Raw genomic sequence first — 24,722 nt, forward strand, 5'->3', positions numbered from 1 at the left:
CGTGCCGTGCCGTGCCGTGCCGTGCCGTGCCGTGCCGTGCCGTGCCGGTGGGACCATGCCGTCCTACACCGTCACCGTGGCTACGGGCAGCCAGTGGTTCGCGGGCACCGACGACTATGTGTACCTGAGCCTGGAGGGCACTGCGGGCTGCAGCGAGAGGCACCTCCTGGACAAACCCTTCTACAACGACTTCGAGCGCGGCGCGGTGAGTGCCCGCACAGCCCCGGCTCAGCCGGCAGTGCCCGTCCCGCTGCTGCCGGGCTGGGGGTGGGCATCGGGGCAGGCGAGCCGGGGCTCGGAGCTCTCTATCGCAACTTTAAATGGTAGCTGCAAAACAGTACCAGGCACAGGGCTGGGCTGGCGCTGGGCTGTCAGAGGGGCTGCTCGGGCTCACCCTGTCGCGTGCACTGAGCTGTGCCCAGCTGCCATCTCCTATACGCCGACCATCCCTTCAGTATGGATCTCATTTGTTTATTGTCCGACTTCAAAATAATGGACTCTTGATTATATATTTTTTTTAACGTGTACTTTATTTGTAGCCTACTCACAGCTCCCAGGAGATCTAAGGAGATTTAAGAGACTTGAAAAGTTTTTTATAAGTGCCCTTAACTGATTCTATGATACTATGATTGAACTCGCTTTGGAGATGAGCCCCACCACTGTGCATACAAATTTGGCCCCACCATCACAGTGCTGCCTTGCCTGTAGGTACATTTTTACCCATGGGGTGCACAGCCTGCGCCAGCTATCCATCCTTCCTTGTTTGGGCACCTCAGGTATGACTTGCAGATGACAGCATTTTAAGTTAGTGTTGATGATGTGTGCAGATATGGCCCCCAAATATGTGTGGATAAACATCCCAGGAAAAGAAATTTCAGAGGTGTGGGTTCCTCCCTGTTGCTGCTGTTGAAATTACTTTCTTTCATGAGTAAGCATTCATTGCAGAGATCTTGTTACCCTTGATCTCCCCAGTGGGCATCCACTCCTTCTTTGTAGAATCACAGAATAGCTTAAGTTGGAAGGGACCTTAAAGATCATCAAGCTCCAGCCCCCCTCTTCTTATTTTATCTGGAGAATATAAACAAAGCCTAACAACATTAGTGAGAGTGATGGAAGAAAACCTCAGAGTGTTCTGCATGCTCAGGTTGAGGCTGTGCTCCTAAGAGGACTGGGCCCTGCTTGGCTCCAGATTTCCAGTGCCTGGGCACCCTTCTCCCATCATCAGGCTGCAAATGGGGGTCCAGGAGTGCTGGGCTCTTCTGGGTGAAAGTGGGAGGAGTCAAGCTTCGTGTAGCACAGCAGCCCTGCAGCAGGCAGTATGTGCACCTGGAAGCACATACTCCTTAGGAATGCAGCTTCTAGGTGGATTTGAAAGTCTTTACCTGTATGAATAGCTTGCCCAACATTCCATACAAAATGTATTGTTAGGTAAGCAAGTTGAGACAGGGACAGTCTCTTTTTTCTCTTTTTTGCCAAACTTCTTTCCAGGTGCAAAAGTCCACTAAAAGGTGACTAATTCTTGACTTTATCTACTATCCAAATTATTTCCATATCAGTCCTCCCGTATTGTGTTCTGTAAGATGGCTGCTTCACAGGATGCTTGATGTGCATTGTGCTGCTGCAGGCAGTGTTTCTTTGGGCACTGCCGTGCATTCCTCCAAGCACCTGTTCAGGTAACACTGTGCCCAGAACACCATGAGTCTCACTGATACACCTTGCAAAGAAGGAAAGAGAAGAAAAGTAGTGATATGGAACAAAAAGTAAACCAGCAAACAATACTGAAGCACACTGTAAGACTTTCAGGTTGGTTGCTTTGTAAAATGTGACAGTTGAAGCCAGTTCTGCCTCTGCCATTTCGGTAACATCCCTACAATTTTCTTTTTCTTCCAATAATTACTGTGTGATCACATTTGAAAAATAACAATAATAATAAAGCATTTTTTTCACTGATAACCAGAATTCCAGAGTACTATCTTGTAAAGCTTTATCACTTTCCAGTTTCTTTACTAAACGGTGGGCCAGTCTCAGTGGTGCCATTATCCTGAGAATGGCTTCATCTGAATTAATGCAAACAGTGAGTTTTTATAGATATGCTGGATGAGGTCTCCAACCAGCTCTGAGCAGATCTGCGTGCCAAATGTTGATAGAAGGGAAGGGATGAGGGAAAACCAGAAGGAGCTTTCATAATGGCAGTGTACTTTTAGTTTCAGTCTGACTTACTCCAAGCACTGGACATGGGCAGTTTAGAAAGCTGGAGCTGCTTTTCTTCACTCACTATCTTTTGAGTAAGTTCCTGTTGGTGCAAAGCAATTTCAATGTGAGTGCGTGGTGTCCCCCAGTTCTCTGTCTGCTTCCTGTTACCCTTCCATCTGCTTTTTGCTGAAACGCACTCAGCAGTATTTCCAGAAGGAAAACAGTTGTGTGTGGCTTTGGGCTTTGTGTGTGCAGTGTGCTGGTTTGCTGCTTCTTTTGCAGCACCAGGCTTGTCAGCAAGAGGTGCTTCTCTGCCAGAAAGAGCTTGCAATTTTGCAGAAGGGTAAATCGCTCAGACGGGATGCTAAGGGACTTTGGACAGTCTTACGGCCTTCATTCACCCTGTTCTCTCTCCCTGAAGCCAATTGTTTAAAAACTCCCAGCTCCTATGGTTTACTGCGCAGACACTGTGGTGCAATGTAGTTTAACAGGGTACCTCATAACACAAATGAAACAAAACCATTGAGAAACAACAAAAAAATAACCTGCTTCTTTGAACCTTGCACCGTCTGCACAGCTTGCCACACCTTTACTGCACCTTCATTGCATCAAATCCTAGATATATTTATGTAAGTTTGTGTAAAGTAAGGTTTTGTAAATTACAGAAACAATATAAGTAGTTATGTGTAAATGAGGATTTTTATTTTTAATGGAAGCTAGCTGAACATTTGAAGAAGAGAAATATTAAAATATAGTCAGGCATGTTGGGCAAGTTCACAGATTACGTCCTACAGTCACTGTCTACCACAGTGGAGGCTCACAGCACTACTGTGGTGAGCTCTCTGAAAAGCCAGTCAGTGTTTTTTCAGTCTCCAGAGCTGATTCAAACTTTTAAAACACCAAGGGAATGAATTTACGTGTGTACATCATCCTTCTAGCTGTTCTGGGACAGTGTGAGTGAAGGGGGTGGGGGCTGAAAATTCAGCAGCATAAACTCTCAAAATGAGTGTATATAATGGCTCTACCGAAAGAACTACTTCTGTTCTGCTTGGATATGCAAGGAAAAGTCAGAGACACCATTTTAATATGTCAGTTGAAATCTCAACTATGCGATTTTCATCTCCCAGCTCCTGCCTGTCAGGCAGATGCTGTCATGCCAGTCTTGCCAAGAACAGCCATGCTGTTTGGTGCAGCACAGTTCCTTCATGTGCTACCACCTTGTATGGATAGGTATGCTGCTGACATCAAGATTGCAAATTCTGTTTTAAGACTGGATGAGTCTCCTATTTGATGGAAAATGTTCAATGGCTTTGGTTTTAGTAGGAAAGTGTGTAGGAAAGAATATGGCTCTGACTGAGATTAGTCTGTTAAGTCTCTGAATCAAAGTAAGTGACGCCAAGATTGATTTTAAATATTTGACTTTAAGTGAAGTTAGGGTGAACATTAGAAGAAATCCCTTTGTCTTTGTTGATATGAAGCAGCCTCATCGGAGATGCAGTTTATCAATCATAGCCTGAACAGTTTCTAAGTTGATTGACGAACATCATGGGGAAAGATGGGCAAAGGCCAGGTTTTGTTATCTGTAGCATGGATTTCAAAGCTTTTCTTTGTTTCTTTTTTCTTTTTTCTCTCACTTGTATGAGTCAATTAGATGAGCCATGAAAGGTGGTAGTTTCAGGTGGTGGAGTATGAGAGAACTGAGGTCTGTCATCTCAAACTTTGGTGGACATACAGATGCTTTCATCCTAAAATGATCATCACAGCTAGTAATTCATGCATAGCTTGTAGAAAGGGTCCCGCAGACACTGAAGCATGTAGTGGATATATACAGCATATAGTGGAAGTGAATCTCACCCTTTGAGTATCAGCAGCTAGTTAGTATTTCTAAGGTTGTTTGTGCTGAGAAAAACCACAAGAGAATACAGTCTCTTCTTGTAAACACCTTATGCTGAGCAGGGTCATCTGAGCAGGCAGGCTGTGGCTGCTGCTCTCAGGATTTCTGTGGCAGTTCAGCTTTTACAATGAGCGCTTGACTGCTCTCCTTTGCCCTGAACTGTTCACATTGTTGGAAATTGAGAATCAGTTTCCATTCTCCTGAGTTGCTTAGCACTACACATAGCCTTACTGGCCCTGTGCAAAATGATTATTCATTTCTTTCTGTTCTGATATTACCTAGTAGTGCAATTACCACCAAAACTGCAGTGTGCTCAGTGCTGTTCCTGCATGCAGCAGGAGATCACACAGGTGGCACAAAGGTTAACCCCAGCCTTGTGAGGGGGCTGACATATCCGTCATTGAGTCAAGAGTTCACCATCCAGTGCGTTAACCTGTGATTATCCTTCTGGTGCAGCAGTGTGAATAGGTTTGCTGAATCAACACCTCTTTATGGCCTATTGCAGTAGCAAAAGCTATCATGGTCTGCAGATTTTTCTCAGACTTGCAAACATTTCAAGGGGTGTTACTATCTTTGGATTAGGTGCAAAATGTTTCCCCACTTTTGGTGTGCTTTACATGGTCTTATTTATTTCATTCACCTTTCATTTCTACTGCAAACATATAATCCACTTATGACCTTATCCTTCCCCTTGTCCTTGTCCTTCTCCCTCACTGGAACCAGGAAAGTACTGTTGCTGCCATGCCGTACTGGCCACAAGGAAGGCCAGGTGTGCTTGTACAGTCCTGGCTTTGCTTTCCACATGTGCAGTGTATCACTGACTATTTCTGCTCTGTAGGTTGACTCCTATGACGTGACGGTGGAAGAAGACCTTGGAGAAATTCAGCTAATTAAAATTGAGAAACGAAAATATTGGTACCAAGATGACTGGTACCTTAAGCACGTCACTGTCAAAACACCACTGGGCGATCATCTGGAATTCCCATGTTACCGTTGGATTACAGATGAGAAAGAAGTTGTCCTTCGAGATGGAAGAGGTGAGCACCATGAGAAACATCCTGTGCAGCAGCCAGAATTCTCCCACCTTTCCTTCCCCTTTCCCTGTATACATCCCAGACTTCCATGACCTTTGCACGGCATTCAGAATATGGTCAGATAAAGGAAAAAAGCAAGTGAAACCCTGTTGGTACCGTAAACACAGCCAGCTGGAAACTGTTAGCAGTATATATATATACATATATATATATATATGTATGTATATATTATTGGTTGTATTACCTCCAGTATTTCCAACCCAAAATAGCTATTCCCATAAAACTCCTGCTGGCTTTATCTGCCTTTCCATTTGCCTATGTAAAGCAAGTCATGTACCTTGTGCTTTCTCTTCATCACTAAGGAAGTCTCTGTTATTTAGCAGTATGGTGTGTACAATGGTCAGAAATGCAAGTTGTCTGGAATTGAAGCCTCACTGGGTTTTCTTTCTGTTCTCATGGCAGGAAAATGTTTTTATTGCCTCAGGCTGGCAGGGGAGAGTACAGCTCAAAGAAAGAGGATGGGAGAAATTTCCTAGTGTTGTAGTTTAACTTACAACATTGTCCAAGGCAATATTATTATTTCTTTGATTGATGAAAATTCTTCTAGATGCTGAAATATGAAATTAAGTCCCATGACCCTACTGAGGCTATCTAAACCAAGTATCTTCCTTAGGAACTCAGGTTTTCTGTAGAGATGAGATAGTTGCTCTTAGCTTAACCAATTTAGGCACCACATTAGGAGCTGAAGGTACTAAACTGGATTGTGTGAGCTTTTCCCACAGAAATTTTGTAAAGGTTTAGGACAGAAGTTGGAAGGCTTTGAAACACCGGTTTCCTTCTCAAGACCTGGGTGATGATAAAGGAACCTGATAACCCTGTTTCTTTCTTTCTCCCATACATAGCAAAGCTCCCCCGGGATGACAAGACCCAGATACTCAAGCAGCACAGACGCAAAGAGCTTGAGGATCGTCAGAAAATGTACCGGTGAGTCCCTCACAGCTCCCCAAAAGCCCAGGGCCTGTTATCCTCGGGTCAAGGGTTGGCAGAGCATGTTCAGATAACCATATTGCTCTAAATACTCAACTGCTGGTAAAACAACTGAAAGTTTGCATGTTGGCTATATGTGCTTTTTTACTTAGATGGGATTCATTGTAAATGATGGTCATCCTGCTGCACGTGGCTGCATTACAAGATACTTGAATCCCAGATAAGTCTGTCTAGAAGATGTAAGGTGAAATTCAGTGGTACAGTCTCCATATGAGCCCTCTGGTCTACAGCTGTACTTTCAAGAAAAGATAAAAATAGATTTTCTTGTCTTTTACAAGCAGGACTCCAGTTTTGGAGAGTGATATCAACACATCATCTGATCTGGAGCTTTGTGGCTGCTCTAGTGAGTTTTAGTCACTTTTTGAACCAGGGTGCAGTGGAAGATCTGACCTTGCTGAGCAGACTGGAATGTACCATCAAAACACAGTGGTGTTATCTATCTCTATAGAGTTATAAGCTTTTTTCTAAATAAGAGAAGGTCACAACAGGAAAATCTTTTATCAGTGGGTAATTCCTGAAGATGTCATACGTTTCCTTTTTATAGGAACATACTTCCTGTTAAAAGAAGGAAAGTTTATCTTATTTCCCTCTTCTTATCAGGAGAAAGAGCATGAAAATAACAGAGGTTTCATTCAGAACTGACAGATTGAGGTTTGGCATATGTATTGTTGATATGATTTGACTAAGAAAGGATCTTGATCACAAATAATGGGAAGCAGCAGAGGAAAATCTAGATAAAAAAGATAGGTGGCACAAAATCTTGTTTACACATGCAAAAAGGAAGGCAAAACCATTGGTAATTCCAGGAAAATAGCAATTTGCAATTCAGATGTTTAACTGATAGTGCACAATGCAGTCTGTGTGCTGCAGACAATTTGGAAACACTGCTGAAATATTCCCCATTACAAATCGTCTTCTTTCCTTTTGAGGTAAAAACATGGTACAGTAGGAGATCATACACAGCAGAGGTCTAGTACCATGGCCATCAGGAGGCAGGCTCAGGAGCTGAGCCCAGGCTGCGTGCACCTCTGGTAGCATTGCCTTTTGGAGGAAATGAGACACATGCCTGACATTTCGAGCTGCTAGTAATTTCACAGTATTTTTTGCAAATGTGAGACAGATGGTTTTCCTGCCCAGTGACTTCTGCAGTGCCAATTGGGTAGAGCATTCTTACCTTAGGGTGGTGGCTTTCTGAGCATGCCTTTGTACAGCAGAACTCGTGAAAGGGTGCAAGTCACTTACAAAACCTGTGTTCCTCTCTCTGTCCGTTGCACAAATATGATGAACGAAATGATATCACATTGCTGCTTACTCCAAATCTCAGGCTGTTTTTTTCACCCAGTTATGGCTGTGTTTTAGTTCTGCAAAACTGTAGCCTCGAGAATGAGGTTGATGTGACCAAACAGTGTGCATTGTACAGCTGTCTTTCTGCCCATTTCACTTCCCAGTGAATTTGTAGTTACTGCCAATTCTAACCGATTGTGACAGGCATTTGGAAATATCGCAGGTATTAAGATACGTCAAGTTTTGTGATGGTAGTTGGTCAAGTAGATGCCTTCAGTTCTTCTTCATGTTTCTATAGTTTACTGGTAGGTGTTATTGTAGTATAAGTCAGTATTTTTGTCCCAAGTGAGTCCTGTGGGTCCCAAGTGATGCAAGTTTTCTTTATGGCTGAGTCACAGCAGCAGCATAGGTAATAGAATGATGGAGCTCTTGTGCTGGTGAACTGATATGGTTAATCCAACTTCTCTTTTCTCAGCTGGAAGGAGTGGCATCCTGGCTTTCCATTGAGCATTGATGCCCATTGTCACAGTGAGCTGCCCCGTGACATCCAGTTTGACAACGAGAAAGGAATCGACTTCATTCTGAACTACTCCAAAGCGTGAGTGTTTGTGGTGCTTCAGGCATTTTGCAAAAACTTTTTTTGTGCAGAGTAAGGATGTGACCATGTTGTAGGTTTCACTGAATCTCAGAATTGGATTCTTTTCTCCCATCTGCCTGTGCCATTTAACCACATTACCTGTGGTTAAACAAAGCAGGAAAAAAAAAAAAAAAAAAAAAAAAAAAACAGGAAAAAAACATCTTTTTTTTTGTTTTAATTGATGTTTTGAGCTCTTTACTCTTGGAACTTGCTGCTCCTCTGCATTCTCATTAGACACTGTTTGGCTGTAGGCAGAATGAGGAAAGACTTCTGAAAAGCATGCAGAGGAGTTATTGACACCTACTGCCTTAGGCATCTGGCTTTGCTCAGTGATGCCCCCTGAAGATGCTTCTCTCCTCTGGTTATTTGAGAAAATTAGGCCTTTCAATCAGGTACCAAAAGGTGGTGTCAATGCACCTTTGAGACTCTGCTGAAGAAAAGCTATTCCCATCAGATGTAGGCTAAATTCATCACTTAACCACATCTGAGAGTAATCCGCTCCAGGCATCAAAGTCACTGTCACACCTGAACTTGGCATGTCACTGAAAAAACAGTCCTGGCCATTGGTGAGCCTGAAAAATCCTGCCCAGCAGGATAGTACAAAGTTAATGGGAGAACAGGAAATCTCTGCACTGTGAGTCTGCTTCTGAGCTGTCTCACAAGCCTGAGCCATGTCATATTTTATCAAATGGTGGGAAAAAAGGCAAGGTGAGGCAAGGCTGCATTGAGATCATCCACAATTCCTACATCTGTGACTCTGATAACATGCTGGTCCCTCCGTATTTTGGAATGATACACCTCTCAGTGTTTCAGTGATCAGATGGGGATTATATCGTCAAACATAGGTTGATAAGAGAACTAGCAGGTTTTACAGCCATTCCTAATAACAGTGAATACTTTCTTATCTGAGTCCATTTAGTGACCTGACATGGCTGAAAATCTATGTGGTCATGCTTCTTTTAGAAGTTCATCTGATATTTAGATACTTACCGTCTGTCCAGGAAGTCCTGCCCAATACTCCTTCCATCTCCTGATATTCAGGAAAGGCCATTCAGAGCTCCTTCTGTGCTCCTGTCAGGGGTGATGAGATCTCCAAAGAGGTTGCTTCCAGGCCCTGGCTAGATAATTGCACAAGATGCTTCCTAACGTGCCTCCAGGCACCTCTTCTTATTTTGACTGGTATCTGTAGCAGCAGAAGCAGCCTTTTTACATGTCCCTTGTCTGATTTTCTGGTTATGCTGATGGGAATCCTCTTTCACAATGCCACTTGCTGTCTTTGCGGGCTTCTTGTCCTCTTTGACCACTTCCAATCCAGTTCATTTTAAGGTTTCTCAGTCTTAGTTTATAATTTACAACTGCATCTTCATCTACATCTGCATAGAATTCTCCCCGTTCCCCTCCCCCAGGAGGATTTGCTGCAACACTGTGGTATTTCTTTGCTCTCTTAACTGTTCTCCCCATCTTCGTGCAGTGCATGTCTTCTTCTTTGCACATTTGAAGATGCTAGTGGAAAGAAAACCTGATTCTAAGTCCACTGACATGTAATCAAAATAAATATTTTCTATTTAATAACAACAAAGCTACCATTTATGTAACAGTGTAAGGCTTTGTTTTTAGGATGGAGAATCTCTATATCAACCGTTTTATGCACATGTTCCAGTCTTCCTGGAGTGATTTTGCAGATTTTGAGAAGATCTTTGTGAGAATCAGTAACACAATCTCTGGTGAGTTTGTCAGCATTTTCTCACATTTTCATCATCAAATGATTGATTTTCTGTCTTGAATATATCTGGTTAGGAAGGAAGAGGCTGACCTACACTTCTGCTTGAACATCATTTACCATAAACAGCAAGTAATCTTAGATTGCTGATCGTACAACAACCCACAAGACTACCAAGCAAAGTTATGATAGAAACATAGAATGGCTTGGATTGGAAGGGACCTTAAAGACCCTCCACTTCCAACTGTCTGCCCATGGCTTGGATCTTTTTGATTTCACAAGTTGTTCCAATGAGTCATTTTGACAAAACTTGCAAGCTGTCAAGCCAGTAAGTCTGGGGGCATGTTGCAAAGGGCAGAGAATGAGCTGGGAGCTGTAACTTCTTCACATGGTCCTGGTGCACAAAATAGTCCATCTGACCAGAACCAGAGGAACTGTAATTCCTGCTGGGAATGAGTGCAAGTTAGTGCTTAAAAGGGCTCGCAGCATCTATCCCAAATGTCATCTCTTTCCAAAAACATGTTGGAATTTATTATGCACACTATAGTAAACATGGTGACATGTTTACCATTCAGTGCTCACATCTTACCAGGAATAGATATATATCTGTAAGAGTCTGTGTTTACTTTTTTGCTTTCAAATATAAGTATCTGGAAAATCCTTTGTACTGATAAAAATTCCACTCACGTAGTATTAAAAGACAAAGACAAAATTCTTATTTCCTTAATTTTTTTTGTGTGTGAAATCTTAGTAGTTATTGGAAAGCCAGGTAAAAGAGTTGCAGATGGAGATGGGGTGATGGAGTCATTTCTGTAAAGTGGGGCTGGGAAGCCTTTGATTTGTGAGCCAGACCTAGCCTTCTACTACAGCTTGCAGTTGTACTATTTGATATTATTTTACTGTAGTAATGGATATAATAGATACACAGATGCTATTATTCAGTTAGCATGTAGCTCCTAAAGCATGTGTAGATTTACTCATTCTGGCTCTGCAAAGGAACATGCTTTTCCTTCCTGTTCTGAAGTTTCTCCCCTCTTCAGGCTGACTAAAGGACCAATTAACAGAAATAGGAGGCACTTCTATGATTTCAAGTGTAAAGTAAAGCACATAAGGAGGCTGGAGCTATTAAAAACTAATTACATCAATTTGTTAAGTTTAGTAAGATTTCTTCCTAAAGTACAAGGATTAGATATAATCTACATTTAATTTCATTGATAATATTTCCATACCCATGAGGAAAGCTCCAATTCTGTGAGTTTTAAACTATAAGAATGGATTTCAGCTGTGAGTGCACCTCTCAATCTGATTATTGGCAAGACTTGGCAGAAGCAAGTTCACGTTTTTCAGTCATGCAGCTTCCCTGTCAGCATCAGTGGGATTTTGTTTTTAATCATGTGTTTTCTGACTCTCAGCTTGTAGTTTGAAGTGACCATAATGACATTAAGAAGCAGAGAACTGCAGTGTGGAAAGCACACAGTACTACTAAAGATGTAATAAGGAGATGGAGTCTCCAACACTATTGTTTTATTCAGACGAGTTATTAATCTGCTTTCTATTAACAATTGAAAAATAAGCAGGGGAAAAAAAAAAAACAAAAAAAAACCAACCCAGCCAATGAGCAATGTTAGTGAGAAGCCTAAAGTCAACATCGTTCCCCAGGTACCTCTCACCCAGCTTCAGTCACTGCTGTTTTTTCCCTTCCCCCTTGGGTATTTCCCTTTCCCTGCCTGTGCCATTGTTTTGGGGCTTATTGGTCTGTATAACAAACCCCAAGAACTTGGATACTAAGATTGAAGAATATCATGGAAGACGTAAGGAGGTGGTCTGCAGATGGAGAGCATATTTTTCATAGAAGTTGAATGTTTCAGTGCAGTGTAACAAAAGGAGTGGGGGATAAATAAAGGAATCTGAAATACAGTGATATTGATGCTGCTGACTTGTTTTCCTTTAGAATATGTGATGCAGCACTGGAAAGAAGATTTTATGTTTGGCTACCAGTTCCTGAATGGCTGCAATCCTGTGCTGATACGGCGATGCACAGAGATTCCCAAGAAATTGCCAGTGACCATGGATATGGTAGAATGCAGCCTGGAAAGGAACTTGACCCTGGAGGAAGAAGTGAAGGTAGGGCTTGGGGTGAGGTTGGACTCCATCTGCTCTTCCTTGTGTTCTCTGACCTCCACTCCCTGTTCTAGCTACATTTCAGCCACATCTCCACACTCCAGCTGCAGGCCAGGCTGTTTTCCAGGTCCAGTTAAAAGGATGCCACCAGGAGGTGAAGGGTCCTTCACAGTGCTTTCTTCTCAAAGGATAGGGAGTGTCAGAAGTGCGAAGCATCCTACCCTTTCCCAGGAGGGTCACCCACAAAGCTGAATTAAAATGCTGAAGAAGGACTAGGAGGATGGTACATTCCTTTTGTCTGTACAATGAGCATAGGGTGTGGAATAGTGTGAAACTTGTTTGCACCTCAGTGTCACTGCATGAATGCCAAATACATAGTCGCTCTCTGCTGAGAGGTTTGCTGTCAGGGTCAGCAGACACAAGTCAGGTAGCTTGTGTAGAGGTGCTTGCTGTCCCAATAGCAAACATCACTCCTGAGCCTCCATGAGCAAAGGTGGGCTAGCAGCTACCTGTAACTGCAGGGCATGAACCAGCCCCTGGCCCAGACTCCCCAGCCTTAGTTCTGAGCCTCACTGTTTGTGCCTTTCTGCTTTTCTTTCTTAACCTCTCTCAGTGCTGTCTTCTTCCTCTCTCATCTACCTTTCAGCTGCTGCCCTGTCCTTTTTCTGTCCTTCTCACCAGGAACAGTTTGCTGTGTTCTTTCATTTCTCCCTCTTTCTGTTAAAACACACCAAATCCTTTTCACTTTTTTTACCAGCAAGGAAACATTTTCATTGTGGACTATGAACTGCTGGATGGCGTGGATGCCAATAAGACAGACCCATGTACAATACAGTACTTGGCTGCACCCATCTGTTTGCTGTACAAGAATCTGGAGAATAAAATAGTACCCATTGCAATCCAGGTGAGCTTGCTGTCAGAGTGTATAAAGGGTCACATTGCTTATTGTCTCATCATAAACGCACATGAACTTGGGGATTGTACTGTTTTCATCTCTTTCAGCTTGGTCAAAAGCCTGGGCCAGAAAATCCCATTTTCCTTCCTTCAGATGCCACCTATGACTGGCTGCTGGCCAAAATTTGGGTTCGCTCATCTGATTTCCACATCCACCAGACAGTGACCCATCTCTTACGGACACACCTTGTCTCAGAGGTGTTCAGCATTGCCATGTTCCGGCAGCTGCCTGCTGTACATCCCCTCTTCAAGGTTGGTCTTTCTGTGAAGAGGTTCTGGGAGAGTCAGTAAGGTTTTCTTTTTGGCTTGACAAATCAAAAGTACATCCTGGTGGTAGCTCAATTGGGATGGTTTGACCAGGTGCCTGGCAAGGCAGTGTAGAGCTAGCTGCTCTCATCGAGGACTTCAAACTCTACACACAGTTGAATTTAATCAAAGAATTTGTCCTCTACCATTGTTTGTCATATTTCACAGCTGTTGGTGCCACACATGCGATTCACAATAGCCATCAACACCAAAGCTCGAGAACAGCTCATCTGTGAATGTGGCCTTTTTGACAAGGTAAGTAATTCCCTTTGCAAATCTTGTTATTTTTCATGGGTCCCTATGTGTTTTAATTCTTTATCCATCACATACTGTGTTATTTCTTGACTTTCTGCTAAAGCACAAACATAAACAGCATTGCCTGAGACACAGAAATGATGCCTTCAGTTAATTCACTTCCTGTCATGCTGAAGATGGTATCTTTCACCTCTAAGTAACCAGTTCAGAACTGTATGATATACAAACATCTAAACCCAACTGTAATAGTGTTTACTGTGATAACAGCTCTTCATCTCCTTGCTACCCCAGAAACAGCATGCCACATCTAAGAACCGCAACAGGTTGGCAAGCAGCCCTCTCTGTGGAAATGTGCTAGCTGCAACCAGGACAAGTTCCTGACATACCTCTGGCACCAGGGAAAAAAAAAAACAAAAAACTTCCGTGCTCCAAAGTTTTTCTGCCTACATAGAAAAAGAAGTTAATTGCAGATTCTTTCCTTGTCTTCTGTCCTCCTCTGCTAACTGTGGAGGCTTGGCAGACACTCCTGACATCAACTGAGTGGAAGGACAGCATCTGTACCCCATGCATGTGGGTTGAGTGTGCTGCTAAGACCTGCTAATGAGGATCATGAAGTTCGAGAATTGTTGGTTTCAGTATAAATGTACAGCCAGACAGAAGAGAGTAAGTGTAAGCTGCATACTGCTACACTGCTAACACCACAAAGAAAAATTTGGGAGCTTCTGAGCAGTGATTATATGAAGGATTTTGCAGTGTTGTTTGTTGTGAACATGCTGTGTTTTCCCACTCAAACACCCAGCAGGATTGTTGTCCTGGCTTACATCTCAGGGTGCCTAAGAGTAGCCTCCAATCCTAACCGCCACCTGCCATTAATCCTAAACCACTCTGCAGCAGCACTTGGTGTTTAGCAAAAGCTCTGGTCTGACACACTTCTGGCTGCCTTCCTTCACACATGCACTCATTCTGGAGCATGGAGCTGGCAGAAAGTGCTCTGGGTTCAGTAATTCTATACTTTATTACTGTTTCATTATATTATTTTAAGGTGATACATTAGATGTGCCTGTGGAGAAAATGGATCTGTTATCTGTTATATGTGGTTTGTGGAAAAGATGTGAAAACTGTGAGGTCAAAATGCAGAACTGCAGTAGACCTCTGCAGTTCGGTATGTATTTGTGTGGAGATGCACTTCTACTTGTAATAACACATCTCCTGGAAATTTGGACAACCAGCCTTGGCACAAAGTGAGCCTAATTTATCTCCCACTGCTCATATCTTGCTGTTGTTCCTGCAGGCAAATGCCACAGGTGGAGGAGGACACGTGCAAATGGTTCAGAAAGCAATGAAAGATCTGACTTACAGCTCACTCTGCTTCCCTGAAGATATCAAAGCTAAGGGGATGGACAGCAAAGAGGATATCCCCTACTACTATTACCGAGATGATGGCATTAGAGTTTGGGAGGCAATAAAGAGGTAAAAGGCTGTAGTCCTGGAAAGGGGCAATAAAGTCTTTGTCCCAGAGATACCTCTTCATTTTGTCTCTGCTCTACATCACATTCTTGTGAATACAGCTTGGGACTTCAAGAAATTGAAGGCTAAAATTACAGTAAGAAAGATTTGGGGTAGACTATAGTCAAATTACCATTAGATAGATAGAGCAGATCATTTTGAGAGCCAGTGGTTCAATGGGGGCTACCATTTAAAAGAAATAATTTCCTCAAGTGTTATAGATTGAAATGATCCTGTCCTAGCACAGGGAATGAATGCCATCACATGGGTGAAGGAAAGTGTTGTGAACCCATCTTGAAGAACAGTTACTAACTCTCAGCTCCTGCTCAGTTTCCTAGTCAGAGATGTTTGATTCCTGCCCTTTACAGGCCTATATTCTTGCATTCTACATTTCAGAAGCCCCTGTATAAGTTTGTATTCATCTGTAGGATTTCACTGTAATTGTCCCTCAATTCCCTCAATGTTCAATGCAGGGGAGTTGGTCCAGACCTTTAATGGGCCCTTTCAACTCAAACTATTCTATGAATTTAGCCCTGCAAAGGGAATTTAATTAGCTTTTTAAGCTATGCACAAACTGAGAAAGAATGCAGCAGCCTGAGCAACCCATGTGAGCTCATTGGGTTTCTTATGGAAGCAGAAATGTTAAATGTGGTTCACATGAGAGAGCTGTGTTTTGAAGCCCAGGAAACTGAAGTACTAACTGATTTGAACCAAACCTTTCTTCAAGTGCCTTAAAATTGCAAGGGCCAGATTTTGAAGAAGGGCAGCAAGTTTGTGCCTGGAGAGGTCTTGCAAGAGTGAAGCTCTTCACTCTTGGGTGTTTATAACACAAGACTAATGTTTAGAATGTTGTTTATATCTTTGCCTCCTGTGATTTCAGCACAGGGAATATCTTTCCATATTTCCTACAATTGTTAGTGCCCATTTGAGAGAAAAGGAAATTTTTACTTTTCTGTGGTTTCTTGATATAGTTTCCCTGCCCGTGTGCTTGTTCCTGCCCTTGTTTTCTTTCCTATTCTTTCTTGTGCTAATTGAGATAGGGTATCTTTTCAAATACCAGATAGTAAACTCAATTTAGTTTAGCTCTTTGTCAGTGTTAGCTGGAGGAGGATATTACACAGCCTCAGACTTGGCTGAGAGATTCACTGTAAGTACCTAGTTTATAAATAGTGTGAGCAGTGACCTTCTGAGCACTGGCTGTTCTCACACCTGAGCCCACTCACATGCGTGTAACCACAGCCTACTTTTCTCTGAAGGGGTGTCAGTATCTGCTCCTTGATGAAATGACTTCTATCCCCAGCCTATCCTTTTAGCTCCCTTCCAACTTGGGATATTCTATGTTTCTATGACTGCGGTCCAACATACTTCTGATGGTGGAGCAGTGATACTGCAGTTAGAAATAATTGGATTCCCAGCACTTGATGGAGGGTGTTGAGCTCTGCTCTTGGCCCCACTCTTCCTCGCAAGGTGTATCCTCTCTGTAAGCTCAGCATAAGGTCTTCAGTAGGATTTCTTTCTGCTTTTTTGTTGTTGTTTTTTTTTTTTTTTTCATTTGTTCCTCTGTCTGCAGTTTTGCAGAGGATGTGATTCAAATCTACTACGAGAGCGATGAGGTGGTGTGTGAGGATGTGGAACTCCAGGCCTTTGTCAAAGACATTTACATGTATGGGATGAGGGGCGTGAAGGCCTCAGGTAAGGTACGATGGCCTGGCCAGATCTGCAGCTTCCCAGATCTCTAGTGATGACAAGGCTGTGTGCACTGTACATCTTGAACTGTTGGTGACCCCCTCCCTTCTTGGCCCACAGACTCAGTTTTATGGACTGCCCCTATGGGCTGAAAACCTGCCCAGCCTGCAGCGTCACCTTTCTGCAGTGCTGCCACCACAAGGGCTGAGGCAGAGCAAGTAGGACGACCTGGGTCTGTAAAGAATAGGAAGGGCACAAGTGGGGGACAGCTGGCCTCCACTCCTGCCGTGGTAGCACTGCTCTGACCATGAGCATGCTGAGATCCTTTACAAGATGAGCACAGTGCGCTGAGGACAGGAGGGTGCTGGAATGGGTGTGTATCCTCTCCTCTTTGGGCTTGGTACCTGACCAGAGCTACCATGTCTTCTTGCCCCTGCCAGGTTGAATTTGCATCTGCAGCAAGTTCATGGTGCAGACATGGCAGCAGCTGGCTCAGAGACAGCTCACCCCAAGGAGCTGTCAGATCTCTAGTTATCATGGGACCTGTCATCGTGCTGGGATGGGACAGGGACAGGGCAGGATTAATGTTGGGGCAGGAAAGATGCAGGCTCAAATGTGCTTTGGAGACAAAATATTTCCCCTATCCCTGACTATTCTGTTCTTTCTTTAAATAGCTCTGTTTGATTACTCCCCCTCAAAGACTGCTTGATTCAACTATTTCTGTTCCTCATTCTGCTGTTTTTGTTTCAGAAGTTCTCATTTCCTCACTTATTGTTTCAGCATATAAGTTCTCCCCGCACTTGTTCCCACAGCGCACTTGATTGCTGAGCCTCAGACATTTATAAATACAAGCAGACAGCCATTTGCTCTTTGGCGTGAAATTTCTCTGCTTGCATTGCAGAAGAAAGAAAAAGGGACTCTCTGGGTTCCTTGCCACAGGGTAGGTGTGAGGACAGAGATGCCATATATTTTAAAGGTATAATTATGCTTTGCCTTTCTCCTAAGGAACGCCACCTGCTTTTTGCAGACAATGATGATGCCTCACAAATCTGTATGAGGTAAAGGCAGGATCACTCTGCTTTTGTGGCTGGACAGCCAAGATACAGAGCTTGATTAACTGCTGTTAGAGCACATGGCAGAACCAATAACAGAGTTAGAAGGAGAATGTCCTGCTCTTCGGTGACTGTTGCATGGTCCTCCAATTCACATCTTCAACCAATGACTACTGGGTAACTGCGTTGTTTCGTGGCTGGGTTACTTATTCTTTTCTTCTCCCTCATTCAGGGTTTCCTAAGGTGATCAAGACACGGGAGAAACTAGCAGAATATCTCACAGTGATAATATTCACCACATCAGCCCAGCACGCAGCTGTGAATTTTGGTCAGGTAGGAACTTCTGGGAAGACTGTTTATCCCTTTGGGCTGGGAGATGCACCTACCAGGGCACAGTCTGAGAAGTGCTGTTGGATAGATAAGCAGACATTACATTGCTCTTTCTGGCTGAACTGCAGTGTCGTCTGCAAATCCCCATAAGGACTGTGGAAACACTGATTTTGGAAATATTTGGAATAATTTTGAGTACTAGATAGGTACTGAAACTCGGGTTTGGGAGTTATACCTTGTATATTTTGGTTTCATTCATTTTGTCATGGGGAAAAATTCTGTTTTAAAGCATTTAAACGGGTTACTAAAATCCATTTTGGAAATGCTGAGGGGATCAGGTACACAGTCTGGATACCACAGCCCCATGGCTCCCAGACATCACCTGAACTGTCTGAATACATGCTGGTAGTCTGTGGCTCATGCTGCAACAAAATGCAATGAGTTATGCTAAGAGGCTTTGCTTTGTATTTGCTGCAAATGGGTACACGGGTGATTACCAAGAACTGCTGATGTAAGCTGTGCAAATCTGGCAGTATGTTTGTGCCAAAGCAGCATATATCCCATCTTCAGATGTGGCTTAGGGAACATATACAGCTCGGCTCTATGACTGCAGCACATGTAGCTGTATACGCTGTCTGTCTTTGAGTTGGCTCAGCTGGGTGTTTCAGCTGTTCAGTCCCAGCAGTACAGCAATCTAGCTGGCCTGCTGGAGCATTTACCAAAGTTGAAAATTGCCTTACACATGTCTGTGGGAGTTGTACTTCTGCTTTCTGAGGTGGCATAGATAAGCTGCTACAAGGTGAAATTGTATTAAAGCCAGTAGGATGGGCTCCCGATCCTCTGTGGTGTCTAGTAGGTATCCATCAGGCAGGATAGGCGAACATATATAAAGAAAAACTACTTTGAAAAGGAAGGTTAATGGTAATTGCAGCATTTCAGATGGTGGCAAAACTCAGGATGGTAACTGAGGCATCACCATCCTGTAGCACTGAGGTATCCCAGAAGTGTTTCTGAGTTAGAATTGTTTTAATTGGAAGGGACCCTTAGAGACCATCCAGTCCAACTCCCCTGCAATAAACAGGGACACCTACAGCTCAATAAGGTGCTCAGAGCCCCATCCAGCCTGACCTTGGATGTCTCCAGGGACAGGACCTCCACTATATCTCTGTGTTCCCAGTCCGGTGCTCACCACAGCCACATGTACATGGCATATTTGCCATCAGCTGCCTCTCCTACCACCTTTACCCAGCAGCCTGGCAAGGAAATGCTAGCAGGTGGCCATGGCTTGCACTGGTGGGTGCCTGTTGGGGTATCAGAGCCATAGAGGCCTTTGACAATGCTCAGCAAAAAGTGCACGTGCAAGCTTAGAGATCTGGCATAGGGAATCACAACCCCGATAACAGAACATCACCAAATCTGATGATTTAAAAATGATGCAATATGACTGGAGAACAGCAAACATATCCTCCAAACGCAATAAAAACTGCGAGCTTGTTTACCACAGCACTGAGGGCATGTTCTTAGAGCAGGTTTTGCAGAATAGAGCAATTGGAGAAAAGGAAATTTTACCCGTTTTAGTGGTTTTATCAAAGATGACCTCAAACTTTGAAGAGATCTTTGTTTATTAAAATAGCTAAATTCTTTGTCTGACCAGTGAATCTGGGTCTGTGGTCAGCAGAATAACTGCTCCTATGGAGGTGACCCCACTCTCTCTCCTGTGAGATCCTTCTGGGAAAGATAGTGGGGACTTTCTTACCTCTTTCAGTGCTTCACAAGAACGTCTCTCTGTCCTTCAGTTTTGTTAGTATCTTTTCATTCTGAGGAACTCCTATTACAGAAACAGACTCCCCAGTGCCAAATTTCATCATTTCCTTTGAAGCGTTCCTGAATACCTACCACTGTAGCTTTTCACTGTGCTTTCTTGCCTTGCGCAGTATGACTGGTGCTCCTGGATTCCCAATGCCCCACCGACAATGCGCTGCCCTCCTCCGACAGAAAAGGGGACAGTCACCATCGAGCAGATTGTGGAGAGTCTGCCAGACAGAGGGCGTTCTTGTTGGCATCTGGGAGCTGTCTGGGCCTTGAGTCAGTTCCAGGACAATGAAGTAAGTTGACCTTTCTGCAGGAGGTGGGGGATGTAGGGAGATAATGAGAGCTATGGCAGGACCACACTGACTCATGTGGTTGTGGTTGCACTGACTTGAGCATCCATGGATGAGGAGCAGTAGCCAGGGATGGAGGGTGGGACACATCTTTCACTGGCAGTGCTAGTCTTAAGTGCTAGCTTAAATGTTGATTGGGCATAATAGTAGCACTCCTAAAGCTTAGGATGTTGTTCTGCTGGATGGCATAGCATTGAGACAGACCAGCCTTTTTTTCTTTTTTTTAATCTCAAAGCATGATTTCTTGGTGTTTTTGTCAACTAGCTGTTTCTGGGCATGTATCCGGATGAACATTTTGTGGAGAAGCCGGTGAAAGAGGCGATGGCAAAATTCCGCAAGAATCTGGATGAGATCGTCAGCGCCATCACTGAGCGCAACAAGAACAAAAAGCTCCCTTACTACTACCTGTCCCCAAATCGCATTCCCAACAGTGTTGCTGTTTGAGCAACAAGGAGAGCTCAGCAGAGTATAAACCCAGTGCATGTTTTCCTGTTACATATGGTTCACATTAGAGACCTTTCAGAGATTTGTAAAATAACAAACACGCCCTCTCCATCAGAGCTGACCCATACTCTATTTTGGCTTTTAAAGCAAATTTAACTATGACAAATCTTGCACACAGTTTAGCTGGTGACTCCTTAGGTCAAATTTTTTACAAGCTTATATCACCAAGATTTTTATATTACTCTTAGAATCAATACCTGCATTAGTGTTAGCTTTCCCTTTCCCAATCAGAACAAAGAAATCACAGAAATTACACTGCTTTCAAGCTGAGTACTGCCACGCTGTGTGTGAGAATTGGACATAGCAGTGAAAAGGTACTGAATGAAGATGGGTGTCTTCACGTTCCTCATTTCGCTCATCTGATTCAATGAAAATAGTATCAGGAGCAATAAACAGGTCTTTTAAATCCTTCCTATTTTTAATAGATGATGCTCATGACTTGAATTCATAGTCTTCCAAGTTTGTGTGTTGTTCATAAACTGATTTAAAAAGTTACATTACATATTTTCACTACAACTTCGAATGCCCGAGTCAGGATGAAGGTAAAAGCATAGCATTTTTGTAACACAGACGAGTTTTTATCACCTTCTTGTAGCAAAGTCACTTTTCTCATCTAAAATGAGAAAATCTGGTTTATAGGAAATGAATTCTTTTATCTATATGTACCTATATATTTTCTACATAAAACTAATAAGGTTTGTTTCAGCATCTGCCAGAAGAGTTCTCTGTCACTGGTATGCATGGCAAATGTTTTGCTTGGCACAGTAACAAGTACACACTTAGCAGTGGTATTCTCAGCTTCATTGCTGAGAAGGCTGGGCATTGTGGGCAGCTTCTTTTGTTCTGGGAGGGAAGAAAATGCTGCTTTCTATAAAGGTTATGGAGAAAGGTCAAATGATGGCTTCTAAGAAGGATCCTTGGATTTGACCAATTAAGTATAATCTGTTCCACCTTAGAGACGTCCAAGCTGTGACTGTTATACTCAGAGATGATTAGGCTCAAGTATCTGGGCTTTGGTTTAAGGTTAGGAGTCACAGAGATAACAAAAGGGAAAAGTGAGGTTTGGGAAATCTAAGAGCAGTAGTTTAATTAATAACACTTCTGCATTTTTCCCAGATTTTTTGTACTAGTGGTGTAAGCCTGCAGTGTTTGTTTTGTTATTTGTTTTTTAAAAATATGAGAAAGCTGCTTATGCTAATAAAACAGAACTGAATAAGAAAATCTAGCTTTTATTTCTTAACTCACTTTCTAATGCTCTATGTTTTGGAGAACTTGTTAGGAATATAAGGCTTATATAAGGAAGATAAGATGTTGTGTAGAGAAATGAAGCTCCTGTACATTGAGAAAATACAGTTATTTCTGTCACTCGTGTGAGTTTCAAATAAGATTGGTGCTAAAGTGTCCTTCATGTTTCATATGAAATACAGAATCGGAAAGGACAACTATTTTAGACCCTTGATGGTAGTCTGATTTCCTTTTTCTTCTACCAGTGAAAGAGCTTCAGCAAAAATGTGGACAGTGAGGATACTTCCTTCTCTTGAGGAAGTACGCTTATGACTTGTGTGTTTTCTTCTTACCACAGCCCATGAGAATGAAGGCTGCAGGCACCAAGGCGTGCGATTGTAAGTGGTGATGGAAGACAGACAGAGGGCCAGAGACCATAGCATGCAAACCACAAAAACAAAAAAAAATGCTGAATTTCACAACAAGCTGATGCAATATATCCAGTTCATGCTCCTAGCTCATGTTCTTCCCCTGTATATGGTGAATGTCTTGTTGCCTCAGCCTTCCTATAATAATGATCTGCACAGTCGAGCACTTCTCTGGAAAAAATATAGAGAATCTGAGGCCTGGTCTCTTGCATCTGTTCCCTTGCATCCCACCCTGTGGATCTGGGTCTGAGGGGAAGTTTGGGGAATTTGTTGTGCAGCTTTCAAGGCTGATGCCTGATTTAACTGCAGCAGAGCCTGTGGAATAAGGTGAGGAGGTTAAAGGTAACACTATCACTATTAAGGAAGCAAATACAAGCAAATACCAAAGTACTTATTTTCTCCCAGCTTATTCCCTGCTCCCTTTACACCAGTCAGCATTCACCAGAAAGAGACCTTCTTGTGTGTGGCCTGTGAGTTGTTTCACTGCATCCTGCTTGAACAAATGTGTCCCTGAGGTCATGTTTCTAAGGTCCTGTAGTGTCCACTCCCAAGATTACTTCTGGGCAAACATGAAAGGACCAGCCCTCTCTGAAGTGGGACTCAAGTGAGTGCACTCAACTGAGTGATAGATGTGAGATGATGCACATTTAAAGGATATTTAACAGGATTGAAAAGTCAGCGGCATGTGTCTTGGCTGGATGACTGATGGCCTGTATGTAACCTGCCTTCCCAGCTCCAGCACCCTTGCTGTCTTTCCCAGTTGCAGTGATTTTTTTATCGACTGGGAGATGTTCACTGCTGAATGCTCTGGCAGAGACTCAGAAGGCTCTGTTATCTCTGTCCTTCCTCACAGTGCTTGGTCACAGAAGAGGGCACTTCAACAATGAAACACCATTAGTGGTAGTGAGAATAGGAGAATACTTTCCAGCCCCTTTGGCTTTACAAGTAGAGGAGAAACCCTAATGTTTTCTCCTCAGGCAAATTACAAAAAAGAGGAGAAATGGAGGACTTGAGAGGAAGAAGAGGCATTAACAGGAGGACAAGCATTTCCCTGAATATTTGATTTTTTGGGCTCATTGGTGACAGGGAGGACTTAGCCCCCTGCAGCCATCCCTGCTCTCATCACTGTCCTCCCATGTTTTCCCCCTTTAGTGGACTGAGATTCAGGTTAATTCTCAAGCTCTCTTCTGGGTTGCATGAGAGAAGACCCTCCCAGTCACCTGCCCAGTTGGGTTGCCATTGCTCTGCCCCATTCCTCTGCCCAAAGGTGATTCAGTTCCCTACTCACACCCATACAGTTCTAGTGGGCAGGTAGGCTACTCAGAATTATTTGCTCTGTTGCACACAGGGCAGAACAGGAAATATCCCCCAGAATATTTGTTTCTAAAGAGCAAATTTTAATCAGCATCTGATTTTCCTACTGCAGGAGTAGCTAAGTGGTATCTTAAGAAGTAATTGTATGTGCTGAGATGTAGCACAGAGTGCTTACTGTGTATCATTTGTACAATAAAGAGGAATAAATATTGCACACAATCAGAAAGAGCTGATAAGTTTGAATGTTAACTCACTCATGGGTGCTTGTTTTTTGTTTTTGTTTTTTTTGTCCAGAAGAAGGCGTTATGATCACTTTGACTGATCTCACAGCTATTTACATTTCCTCTTCAAATTCAGTAGAGGGTCTTGAGCTGCCTCTGCAAAAAACTCCTAACTTTCTGAAGTAGAGTTCACTCTGTTGCTTCACTTATTTGTCTCACTCACGACCGCTCCTTGCTGTTAAAGATACGTGCCATGTCCCTAGCCTGCACGCATGCAGTTGCTGCTTCTTGCAACAGACAGCTTCTTGCAGTAGCTCTGTGTGGCTGAGGATCCTTCTCTGACTGGTTCCCTACTACATCCTTCCCCTTTCCTTTACTAAACTGAGTAGATTTAATTTCCAGAAGCCTTTTGTAGTAAGACTTTCTTTAAACTTGTTGTCAGTTCACATTACATCTTTTTATTAGCACTCTGTGGACAGCCACCACAATTGAACAGCTATTTCAGTTATTATTTCCTAAGCTGGATTTCACTCTGCTGGAGATATATATCTACAGTTTGTCCCTGGATTGAGAAATAGCTGCCATTTGGAAAGGTAGTTTCAGTGCTGGTGGATGTCACAGAATGTATAGTGACTCTGCAAGCACAGGATAAATATCATCTACAGATATTTGGCCTTAATCACTCAACAAATTAGAGGAAGAACTCAGCAAAACAAGAGTGTCAGATCAGTGAGCTGACCACAAGGCCTGAATTTCCTTCCCATATTGCTAGAGTTTCCTTATAAAGCTGAAGCTGACGCTTAGGAAAAATTTCTTCTCTGAAAGGGCAGTCAGGTTGCTGGAATGGGCT

At 43.1% G+C, this 24,722-nt stretch overlaps 1 protein-coding gene across 1 annotated transcript; it reads left to right on the plus strand.

Annotated features, from left to right (window-relative positions):
• The first annotated feature begins 44 nt into the window (after window positions 1-44).
• Window positions 45-21,091, plus strand: ALOX5 (arachidonate 5-lipoxygenase). Its single transcript, XM_042818877.1, has 14 exons — window positions 45-205; window positions 4,926-5,124; window positions 6,024-6,105; window positions 7,928-8,050; window positions 9,707-9,813; window positions 11,761-11,933; window positions 12,688-12,834; window positions 12,933-13,136; window positions 13,359-13,445; window positions 14,737-14,915; window positions 16,522-16,643; window positions 17,922-18,022; window positions 19,954-20,124; window positions 20,446-21,091. The coding sequence occupies exons 1-14, from the start codon at window positions 56-58 to the stop codon at window positions 20,623-20,625; spliced, it is 2,025 nt and encodes a 674-aa protein (XP_042674811.1). The 5' UTR covers window positions 45-55; the 3' UTR covers window positions 20,626-21,091.
• Window positions 21,092-24,722: the final 3,631 nt, after the last annotated feature.

Source organism: Centrocercus urophasianus, unplaced genomic scaffold, assembly GCF_019232065.1.
Source record: "Centrocercus urophasianus isolate 14NV4802_14NV808 unplaced genomic scaffold, USGS_Curo_1.0 seq_17, whole genome shotgun sequence".
NCBI classification, from domain to species: Eukaryota; Metazoa; Chordata; class Aves; order Galliformes; family Phasianidae; genus Centrocercus; species Centrocercus urophasianus.

Excerpts from the sequence above, each read along its gene's own strand:
- ALOX5 (XM_042818877.1), top strand. The coding sequence starts at position 56 with ATGCCGTCCTACACCGTCACCGTGGCTACGGGCAGCCAGTGGTTCGCG. Across the intron at positions 9,814-11,760 it reads AATCAGTAACACAATCTCTG|AATATGTGATGCAGCACTGG; the intron begins GTGAGTTTGTCA and ends GTTTTCCTTTAG. Across the intron at positions 16,644-17,921 it reads GAGGGGCGTGAAGGCCTCAG|GGTTTCCTAAGGTGATCAAG; the intron begins GTAAGGTACGAT and ends TCCCTCATTCAG.